At 38.5% G+C, this 12,191-nt stretch overlaps 1 protein-coding gene across 1 annotated transcript in view; it reads right to left on the bottom strand.

Moving 5' to 3' along the window:
• TNKS2 (tankyrase 2) overlaps positions 1–12,191 on the bottom strand; it is a 67,810-nt gene that overhangs the window by 18,772 nt on the left and 36,847 nt on the right. The window contains exons 14-18 of the mRNA XM_039230219.1: positions 9,865–10,010; positions 8,288–8,453; positions 7,224–7,443; positions 3,659–3,768; positions 2,599–2,787 (exon numbers count right to left, since the gene is read on the bottom strand). Coding sequence (XP_039086150.1) covers positions 2,599–2,787; positions 3,659–3,768; positions 7,224–7,443; positions 8,288–8,453; positions 9,865–10,010 — 831 coding nt within the window. The remainder of the gene's footprint in view (positions 1–2,598; positions 2,788–3,658; positions 3,769–7,223; positions 7,444–8,287; positions 8,454–9,864; positions 10,011–12,191) is intronic.

The following is a 12,191-nucleotide window of genomic DNA, read 5'->3' as shown; positions in this document are numbered from 1 at the left end:
ACTATCGCAATTATTCTGAAAGCAGTAAAACCTTGAACTGTGAGTAACTTGTTCTGTGAGTGTTCCTCAAGATAAGCAAACATTTCTAATAAATTTTAACTTGAAAAGCGAGCAAAGTCTTGCAGTATGAGTAGTACGTGACCCTGAATGTCACATGATCAAACTGAACTGATGGTTCTTGAAATTTACTTTAATATACAAATGCTTTGGATTACAAGCATGTTTCTGGAATGAATTATGCTCCCAAACCAAGGTTTTACTGTAATTCAATCTACACGGAGCTTTAGCAATGGTTTGTTTTTATTTCCTGGAGAATATTCAGTGATATGTCCTTAAAATTGAATATTATTTGGGGGAGAAAACAAAGATAATCATTTCAATTAAATCTACTAGTTTATTAATTTGCTTAATTAGTGACATATATTCTTTTTCACAATGCTTAATTAAGACACTAACAGTCAGCAAGAAGTAAATCAGTACTTGTTTTCATGGTTAGTCACATTTATACTATCTATTCTAATCCTTTTTTTTTCTTCCCAAGTCTGAGGACTTCCACAGCACCCAGAGTTTGTATGTAACATTTTAAAATAATATTAGCATCATCTATTGGGTGCCTTATGTACCTGCTATCATGCCTGGGACTTTAAGAACATTACCTTAATTCTCATATTAACCAGACACACAAACATACAGTTTTCTTCCAATTTTTTTTAAGTTTACTGTCAAGTTGGTTTAGATATAACACCCAGTGTTCATCCCAACAAGTGCCCTCTCCCATGCCCATCACCCCCCTTCCCCCATTACCCACCCCCATGAACCCTCAGTTTGTTTTCAGCATTCAAGAGTCTCTCATGGTTTGCCTCCCTTCCTCTCCCCAACTATTTTTCCCCTTCTTCTCCCCATGGTCCTCCATTAAGTTCCTCCTAATCCACCTATACGTGCAAACATACGGTATCTGTCCTTCTCTGCCTGACTTATTTCGCTCAGCATAACACCCTCTAGTTCCATCCATGTTGCTACAAATGGCAAGATTTCATTCTTTCTCATTGCCATTTATACATTCCACTGTATAAATATACCACATCTTGATCCATTTGTCAGTTGATGGACACTTAGTTTCTTTCCATGATTTGGCTATTGTTGAGAGTGCTGCTATGAACATTGGGGTCCATGTGCCCCTATGCATCAGCACTCTTGAATCCCTTGGGTAAATTCCTAGCAGTGCTACTGCTGGGTCACAGGGGAGTTCTGTTAACTTTTTGAAGAACCTCCATACTGTTTTCCAGAGGGGTTGCACAAGCTTACATTCCCACCAACAGTGTAGGAGGGTGCCCATTTCTCCACATCCTTGTCAGCATCTAGAGTCTCCTGATTTGTTTATTTTAGCCACTCTGACTGGCATGAGGTAGTATCTCAGTACACACACACACTTTTAAAAGATTTTATTTTTAAGTAATCACTACATCCAATGTGGAGCTCGAATTTACAACCTTCAGATTAAAGTTGCATGCTCTCCTGACTGAGCTGGTCAGGCATACCTTAACCAGACATTTTACCCCATTATAGATGATGTGAGTGAGGCTTCCAGATTAGGCAAGTTGAAAGACTGTACAACTACAAGTGGTAGCCAGAATTCTACGGCAAGTCTGTTAGACTCTAAAGCCCACATGTATTCTCTAAAGCACTTTGCTTCACGTCAATTATGTCTGGTGGGCTAACAGATGGGTGGAATGAATAGAAAAATGCGTTCCCTAGGTAGTTTGGGATTGGAAAGACACTTCCCTGAGGAAATGTTGCAAATATGGTTGGGCTGTAAGCCTGCTGAGAAAAATCTACTTAACTCCCAATGAAGCTGAACTGAATCAGCTTCTCAGTTTAACTTGTAACAGTGAAATCTCTCTCAGTAGAAAGCAATATGTAGAAGGGACTGCCCTTCCTTCCTATCTCAACGAGAATTTCTTCTCTCTTTCCCTCCACTGCCCTGGCCAATTTCCTCAGTGGTCGAGGCGAGAGAGGAGCTTGTGTCACAGTGGCCAAAGTGGAAGTGGAGGCTACAATGGAGACTTCCACATGAGTTCCCAGGAGAGGGGAAAAAAACAAACAAACCCAAAAAAACCTCCTAGAAGACTGGAGGAACAAGCTTGTTTCATGAACACATTTGGGGAGGTAAGCATGCAACAGAAACTTTGGGAATAGGCAGTGTGGGAGGAAACGGAATCCTAACAAGAAGCAGGCTTTGTGGCTGCACCCTGAGGGCAATGTCCCCAGCTGGGAAATTCATCAAGACCAGTATCCTATATGACCTTGCACAGTATGTCCTGTAACAGTCTTCACTGAGGGCCTGCACCTGTTTTACTTCCAAATTAACGTAAGCAGCTCTACCTCATACTTCTTTTTCCCATTTCCAAACGCACTCAGAATAGCTCATTAACAGTCCTATTATTTATGTATTACATTTTAACACCAAAGAAATCCTATATTTAAATTGGGCTAAAAAACAGATTTTGCCACATGTACCATAAAGACATTCTATATGTACCAAGTGAACTTTAAAAAGTTAGAAAAGCACTGAGATTTTTCAAAGAGTTCATCACTTACTGAAACTAAGTCTAAAGGTGTTTGTCCTTCCTGATTTTTTAGAGTAGGGTCAGCTCCGTGGGCCAATAATAAAGCACAAAGCTGTGTTCGTCCCTTTTGGGCTGCTTCATGCAAAGGTGTGAAAGCCCACTTGTCCGTAGCATTGACACACGCATTATACTTTATTAGTAAAGCTGCTACATCTACATGCTGTAAAAGAAAACTCCTGTTACAGTCAGAAATATTACCACATTTTAGTTCCTAAGAAGAAACTAGCTATATTTTTCCATATTTTCAAACTTACTCTGGAAATGAAAAGCCGTGTTTCTCTCCAACATCATTGTTTATGGGCAGTTGATTAAAAATTACAGGAGACATTTTAATAACTTGAGAAATCAGAAAACATTTAAGAATTCTACACAGGACAGGAACTAAATAAATGAACGTGGCTTAAACAATTTCTCATTTATTCAAGTGTTGTAACTGCTGAGCATCAGTTTATAAACCAGCAACCTTCCCCAATTATTCAAACTACACTACTGAAGGTGGCCAATACTAATTGTAACATCTAGGGCATTTATAAAGTCAGGAATAATGCATCTGAATCATCAACATCTCACTGAAAATAAGAGGTGCTAAGGAAAGTACTATGAATGACAAATGTGTTGTATGTCCCACCGCAAGCTTACAACAGGTTCAGAACTGAAACCTGGACAATATTTAATTTCTTTAGCCCTCATATTTATTCCTCTATAAAATGAAAAAGTCAAACTAAATGCCCTTAGAAAATTGCAATATTGATTTTCACTTAAAAAAATTAGAGATTTAAAAAGAAACTTTTTTTTAACATTTTTGAGAGGGGGAGAGAGACACACACACACACACACACACACACACACACACACACACACAGAATTTGAAGCAGACTCCAGGCTAGTAAGCTGTCAGCACAGAACCCAACTCGGGGCTCAAACCCATGAACTGTGAGATCATGACCTGAGCCAAAGTCAGTCACTTAATTGATCCATCCATGAGCCCCGAAAATTTTAGAGATTTTTAAAGATAATATGAAAGAACTTACCCCATAAGATGCTGCGTTATGTAAAGGAATAAGTCCTCCTTTGTCTTGGGCATTCACATCAGCTCCATGTTGCAACAAATACTCTGCAACTTCTAAATTATTATAACCAGCTAATTTAGAAAAGAAGTAAAATTACTTCCACTTGTTAATATAAAAAATTACATCTATATATCTTTATATATCTATACAAAAAACATAGATAGTCTAAAAAATAAAGCAAGTTTACAGAAATCTAAAATTCCCCACTAGAGTATATTAAAAATTTATCTTATGGAAAAATTTGCCCACTGGTCTCAAGTTGGAAGCCTTCAGTGATAATGCTCATTCCACAGACTCTTAAAAGTTATACTGATTGATTTGCCTGTATCTTTCCTTTTAAAACCTTCTACCCAAGTTCCTGCCTTTAAGGTTGTTATATACAACTTTCTGAACTCAGGTACATGGTTTCAAGGGCTACAAATAAAAGGCATTTAAGCAAATAAAAGCCAAGTTAGAAGCACAAGTGGCCAGCAAAACAGGAGACAGCACACCAGCATGGGTCTCAAGACTCCATTTTCCTGGAAGGCTGCAAAGACATGCTTTTTGTCGAGAGAGGTATTAGGGATATACATCTCTGCAAGTCTGATAGTAGAACCTAGTGTTGCTAAAGCCAGGAAGTGAAACACAGTATTTTATTAATATATCATAACTTCTTAGCTGTCATCCTAGGAACTGTCAGCTATCTTAGTATATAGTCTTATGATAATGTGTATTTTATTTGACACACAATCATACATTATTTTATTCACATTTATTTTTCCTGTGGCTTTTATTTTTTGCTAAAGGATTTTAAGTCAAAACATTTGGTAAGATCAAGAAGGGAAAAACAAAATCACAGAACTACCATAAACTAAGTATTACAATGAATCCAAAAGTCCTTTCAGGTCTCAAGGTAGTATACTGCAGAAGTGTAAGAAATGTTTTGGATATACAACCTATTTACCACTTATAAAGACAACACGGATTTAAATAGTTATTGTTAAATGTTCTAGATAACCTGCCATAAAGATATAGAAGAGTTAATATAAATAAATATACACAGTATAATTCAAATCAGAGATCACATCACATCCTGTCTTGCATGGATGAAAAACTCCTGATTACCAGTGGAAGTATAAAAGTTTTTTGTCACCATGTTAGCACCTGTGATTATCACTTCCAAAATTCTCTAGAAGACATACTGTGTAATTCTCTTCCTTGGACAGTGGGGTCCCAACTTAGAGGGGGGTGAAAATTTAAAGGTAAAAATCACATATAACCAAAATTGTCTTAAAAAAATTTTTTTTAACTATTTATTTTTTGAGAGACAGAGTACAAGCGGGGAAGGGGCAGAGAGAGAGGGAGACACAGAATCTGAAGCAGGCTCCAGGCTCTGAGCTGTCAACACAGAGCCCAACATGGGGTTCGAACTCATGAATTATGAAATCATGACCTGATGCTTAACCCAGTTGGAGCCACCCAGGAGTCCCCAAAATTGTCTTTTTAATACTAGGAACACACTCAGTTATTCACATTATGAGACTAACATAAACTGAGAGAAAAAAAAAAACTAAGAGTAGACATCTGTCTCCCATATTACACAAAGTAGCAGAAACACCTACATTACTTTTTTCCCTTTAACCTATGTGTATTTAGATAAACTTGTATGAGTCAAATTATGCCTATAATGTGACACCAATGAAATAATAGCTGTAAGTTCATACAGCACTCTCAACAAGAGCTAAAACATGGAAAGAGCCTAAGTGTCCATCAACGGACGAATGGATCAAGAAGATGTGGTTGATCTATACTATGGAATACATGGCAATGAGAAACAATGAAATCTGTCCATGTGTAGCAACATGGATGGACCTTGAGGGTGTTATGCTTAGCGAAATAAGTCAGGCAGAGAAGGACAAATACCATATGTTTGCATGTATAGGAGGATTAGGAGGAACTTAACGGAGGACCACGGGGAGAAGAAGGGGGGAAATGGTGGGGAAAAGGGAGAGAGGCAAACCATGAGAGACTCTTGAATGCTGAGAAACAAACTGAGGACTGATGGATGTGGGGGGGAGGGGGAAATGGGCATGGAGGAGGGCACTTGCGGGGATGAGCACTGGGTGTTATATGGAAACCAATTTGACAATAAACTATTTGTAAAAAAATAAAATAAAAAAAAATAGCTGTAAGTTCAGGGATCTTAATGGCCCATTCCCTAGTATTTTCCATGTAGCTGAAGAAGCTGCACTGAAACCATGCTGTCACCTGCACTAAAAACAATTGCACTGTGGGGCGCCTCGGTGGCTTAGTCGGCTAAGCGTCCGACTTTCGCTTAGGTCATGATCTCGCGCTTCGTGGGTTCGAGCCCTGCGTCGGGCTCTGTGCTGACTGCCAGCTCAGAGCCTGGAGCCAATTTCAGAGTCTGTATCCCCCTCTCTCTCTGACCTTCCCCTGCTCACGTGGTGTCTCTCTCTCTCCTAGAAATAAATAAAAAATATTAAAAAAGAAACAACTGCATCGTGCCATTTCATGAGTAAAAACTTATAAAAATGTTATGTGCTCAACTGTCTCCCAAATTCCTATGTTGAAGCTCTAACCATCAATACTTTAGAATGGGACTGTATTTAGAGATGAGGTCTTGAAAGAGGTAATTAAGTTAAAACGAGGCTGGTAGGGAAAGCCCTAATCCAGCTTGGCTGGTGTCCTTATAAAAGGAGATTAGGACACATAGTGAGAGACATCAGGCATGTGCACACAACAGACAACAGGCATGTGATGACACAATGTGGCCATCTGCAGCCCAAGGAGAGATTAATCCTGCCAACACGTTCATATCCAGAACTGTGAGAAAATAAGTCTGTTGTTGAAGTACCCACTATGCAGTACCTTCCTATGGCAGGCCTAACAAATATAACAATTTACTTTGGCAATAGGTTTATGTAAATTTTTATTTAAAAAACAAAAAAAAATTTTTAAATATTTTTGAGAGAGAGAGAGACACAATGTGAGTGGGGGAGAGGCAGAGAGAGGGAGAGACAGAATCTGAAGCAGGCTCCAGGCTATGTGCTGACAGCTCGAATGTGGGACTCAAACACACAAACCATGAGACCATGACTTGAGCCAAAGTTGGACGCTCAACCAACTGAGCCACCCCGGTGTCCCAGTTTATGTAACTTTATTTAAAGTCTTAAGATTTTTTTTCTGCTTGTGCTTAATAGCTATCCTAAGAATGGAAAGTTTTAGCATGAGGAGGAAGGCTGGCTCAAGCAGGCTTATTTTTTGAAGTTTATATGGCCAAAATTCAATCACCAATTAAAAATTAGAGAGACTGGTAGAGCCTCTTTCAATTGTTCTTACTGAATGTAACACATTAGCATGTGTGAACATGAAATATAGTTGCCCTGTACAAATATACTCAGGTGACAGTGGTATAAGAAGATATATGATTTGCGTCTTTTAAATTTACTTGCAGGAAATATTTTACTCTGGTAAAATGAACCTCAGATGTCACCAGCTTAAATGTGTATAACTTCATTCAACTTACCGGCTAAATGTAAAGGTGTCGAATGTCGGCCTTGGGTATCACGACAATTTACGTTATCAGGAGAGGACAACTTCTTTACTCTGGCTAAACAGCCCTTCTTGGCAGCATCTAACAAGGCTGCATCTCCCCGAAGGAGATCCTGGATGTCTGTATCTCCGTCTTTAACAAGATCCAAAGGAGTATTTCCATCCCTGTTTTTCTTTGTAGGGTCTGCACCATGCTGGGCATGTGAAAAACAAAGAGGTACTGGCTTAAGTTTGCCTTTAGTCAATGAGAAAATAGTCAATGTAACCACACCAAAAACACCTATTTTATATGGAGAGACTCTACCTTAAAGATTAACATGGTTGTTATATCTGATTTAGTACATAGAAAATTATAATAAGAATACAGAGGCAGTTAAATATTATTGGGCTTTTATGATGCAGTTAATTTTATTATTATTATTATTATTATTATTATTAAAATAGGCTCCATACCCAACATGGGGCTTGAACTCATGACCCTGAGATCAAGAATTACATGGTACCCCTATAAGTAGTAAAAATTTTAAACTATGTTCAAAATAAGGTAGTATTTCATTAACAGTTTACTTTGATGTATGCTATTTTCAGTTTTTACACTGACATAAAGTATAAATTTAACTTAGTCATATGCTCTACTGACTGAGGCAGCCAAATGCCCTAATGTTTGTTTTAACTGTAAAATATCTACGCTGGTACCTGTATTAAACCAGTACTATCACTTTTATTAGTGCCAAAAAATCTGGCTTATAAATTACATAATCCATCAAATGTCTTGAGGTTAAAGGACTATAGGAAAACTAAGACAATAGTCAGAGAACTGTAACATGAAGATAGCTGACTTTTATATATAATAAATCTGTGTGTGGTAAACATCCTCATAGATTAAGATATACAACTGCTCATGACATTTATTCTGAAATTGAGGTGGAGAATTAGCTTTGTTTCATACCCCTTTACAAGTTTAAGTTTATATTAAAAGTTATTAGAAATATAAACATATTCTATGTAATAAACCCAGTCCACAATAAGTAAATATACCTGAAGTAGGAGTTTGCAAATTTCATATTTTCCTTTTGCTGCAGCTTCATGTAAAGGTGTAAATTTCCATAAATCAGCTACATTAACCACTGCTCCATGCTTAACAAGAAGTTCTGCAACTTCATAATGTCCATAAGAACATGCATTGTGCAAAGGTACAAGGCCTCTGAAATGAAAAATTACATAAGCAATGCAACACAAAAATATGTATTTGTAAAATTTTTATTTATTAAAAAAATTCTTTTTAAATGTTTATTTTTGAGAGAGAGAGAGAGAAAGAGAGCGAGCAAGCATGTATGCACACACAGGGGAAAGGCAGAGAGGAAGGGAGACACAGAATCCAAAGCAGGCTCCAGGCTCCAAGCTGTCAGCACAGAGCCCAATGCAGGGCTCGAGCTTGTGAACCACGAAATTATGACCTAGGCTGAAGTCAGACATTCAACTGACTGAACCACTCAGGTGCTCCTATTTATTTTTCAATGCTTATTTATTTTTGAGAGAGAGACAGACACAGCACAAGCAGAGGAGGGACAAAAAATCCAAAGCAGGCTCCTTGTTGTCGGCGCAAAGCCTGATGTGGGGCTCAAACCCATGAATGTTGAGATCATGACCTAAGCTGAAGTCAAGACACTCAACTGATGGAGCCACCCAGGTGCCCCCACAAAGATTTAATTTAAAAGATTACACTGCTTGTATTTAATAGAACTTAAATTTTTTGAAAACAGAAATGGAATTACTTTCGGAGGGTCTGGGGAGGAGATCTGAAAAATATTTTAAACTGCAGAGAATATAACAAACACTATAGACTACCTAGAAATGAGAACTGTGTATTTTTAAAGAAAAATAAAGAATTCAAATATCCTCAATGCAAATGGAAAAACTCACTATATTAAAAATCAAACACACTAATCTCCTTGGTCATTTTAAGATTACAAAGCATTATACAAAGAAGTCTTTATATAAATGCTAACCATTATAAAATCTATTATTTTTATTTTATTTATTTATTTTTAAAAAATGTTTTATTTAATTTATTTCTAGGAGAGAGAGAGAGAGAGACAGCGTGAGCAGGGGAGGGTCAGAGAGAGAGGGAGTCACAGACTCTGAAACAGGCTCCAGGCTCTGAGCTGGCAGTCAGCACAGAGCCCGACGTGGGGCTCGAACCCACGAACCACGAGATCATGACCTAAGCGAAAGTTGGAAGCTTAACCGACTAAGCCACCCAGGTGCCCCTATTTATTATTTTTAGGGAGAGAGAGAGAAAAGTGTGCAAGGAGGGGAGGGGCAGAGGGAGAGAGAATCTCAAGCAGGCTCTATGCTTGATCCTAGGACCATGACCCGAGCCCAAATCAGGAGATGGACGCTCAACCAACTGAGCCACCGAGGCACTCCAGAACCATCATAAAATCTTAACTGAAATTAAGAAGCTACCTTTAAGCCAGTGTTAGGTAACAAACTTCTCTGAAAATAAAAGAGCTACCAACCCAACTATCAAAAAGATTTTCAATTTGTTTTTTCTGTATTTTCCTAGAAAGGGCAGATAAAGGAGAAGAGGCCCAGGAGCTGTTGGTACTTGCCCTTTATCTTTAGCGTGCACATCAGCGCCGTGCTGCAGCAGGTACTCCACCACAGACACCCTATTGTAGCCAGCTGCAAAATGGAGCGGTGTGGACTGACGCCCTTCAATGTCTCTGCAGTTGACACTCTGAACAGTACACAATTTCTGTAGGATGGAACATAGTACACACATGATGCTGAATATCCTGACTTCTTGTTTTCATTTGTTTAGTAGAAATTTCAAATGTCTGGTTTACTTTCTTGTTGCATTAAGTCAGTATTCTCAGAAACTATTTTCTTTTTTATAATTTATTTACTTATTTTGAGAGAGAACAGGGGAGGGCGAGTTAGAAAGGTAGAGAGAGAATCCCAAGCTCTGAACTGTCAGCGCAGAGCCCCACACAGGGCTCAATCTCATGACCCTGGGATCATAACCTGAGTCGACATTTAGAGTTGGGACACCAAACCGACTGAGCCACCCAGGTACCCCAGAAACTATTTACTCTTATTTTACCTTGTCATATATTGGGAATCCCTCTGGTCCTCTCTATGCCTGTACCATCTCTGGCTAAAGCTAGTGGGTAAATTTTATCATTATCACTACTACTAGTTACATAAAGGTAAGCTAAACTACCAATCATCAGCAATCATTCATGGCAAATATACATAAAGGTACACTGCATCACAGGAGCACTGGCATCACCTGGGGTTTGTTACAAATGCAGAATCTCAGACCCCCATCTAAGGAGTCAGAGTCTGCATTTTAACAAAATCCCTAGAGGATCTGTAAGCACACTAAAGTTTGAGAAGTACCACTCTATGCCAGTGGTTCTCAAATTTTCATGTGCACTGGATCCTATCTCTAGATTTTCTAATTCAGTGTGTCTGGGGTGAGGCCTGAGAACTTGTGTTTCTAACAAGTTTCTAGGTGATGTTTGTAGTCAAGGAACTCCACTTATGATTCTTGGGAAAATTAAGAGTCAAATAGTTTTTTGTGTTCTTTGATTTACATGAGGAAGCCTAAATGAGAAAAGCTGCAAGAATAACACTTTTATTCATGTTTGTATGCAAAGTACAAATGTTTGGGGGGAGAAAAGAAACAAATAATAAATTGTGGTGCTCAAAAAAGGTCAAAAGAATATCAATATTAGTAAAAACTCTTACTTTTTACTATCTTGCCTTAAAAGTAGGGATAACTTAAACCTAATAAACCAAAGTGGGGAGCTATCCGTGGGTTTAATTTCAGGGGGTTTAATCAGAGGACTGATAAACCTTTTTTATACTTTCCAAACAAGAGATTGTTAGATATACAGATTCAGTGTTGCATTTGAGACAGGTTTTCATGGCTTTGAAAAATGAGTATTTTTAATACATGTGCCATGTGCTGCTAGGTGGGATAGTTATCACCAGCCATTTTACGCCGTCGGTTTAGTTTTGTGTGCTCTGAGACAAGTTTTCTAATACTTAGGAAGAAACATCTAGCCTGATGTATCTAAACAAACACAAATGAACACATAATAATGTGTAATACAGGTAATAATATGTAGATGTCACTGTCCTAGTGATTCACACCAAGTCCCCCGTCTATAGACAAATAAGGACTAGGAAGGCTGTGGAAATAAAGTATCATCAAGTGATTTTAAAAGCAGAGAGTAAGTGAAGATGGCCTAATGCTTATTCCCAGAGAATGAGAAAGAAAGGGCTTTCCTTAATCCAATGGTATTATTTTGTTCCCTAAGTCCAATTCCTGTCTGCATCTCTTCTCTTTATCTTTCTTCCTCTGGACTCCTTTTATCTTCACAAAAACAAAGTCTAGTCTTCACTGTTATATATACTGAATATAGCTTTGTGTTCTTTAATATACGTAAGTGAATGAATACTTAAAAATTTTTAATGTTTATTTTTGAGAGAGAGCGAGTGAGCATGGGGCGGGGGGGCGTTTAGAGAGGAATATGCAGAATCCGAAGCAGGCTTTAGGCTCCAAGCTATCCGCACAGAGCCCAACGTGGGACCTGAATTCACAAACTGTGAGGTCGTGACCTAAGCTAAAGCCGGACAGTTAATTTACTGAACCACCCAGGTGCCTCAAGGGTTTAAAATTAATCCAGCACCAGCCCTTTGCACTCAAATCAGCTAGTAGTCCTTTAACTACATGCCTTTCATTTTTTTAAAGTTTATTTATTTTGAGAGAGCAAGAGCACATGCACAGGGGAGGGGCAGAGAGAAAGGGAGACAGAGAATCCCAAGCAGGCCCCATACTGTCAGGACAGAGCCCGATGCAGGTCTTGGTACCACAAACCTATGAGATCATGACCTGAGCCAGAATTAAGAGTTACTGCTTAGCTGA

The sequence above is a fragment of the Hyaena hyaena genome, unplaced genomic scaffold (genome assembly GCF_003009895.1).
Source record: "Hyaena hyaena isolate Hyena2069 unplaced genomic scaffold, ASM300989v1 scaffold_44, whole genome shotgun sequence".
Lineage (NCBI taxonomy): Eukaryota > Metazoa > Chordata > Mammalia > Carnivora > Hyaenidae > Hyaena > Hyaena hyaena.
This window is presented reverse-complemented; position numbering and strand designations above follow the sequence as displayed.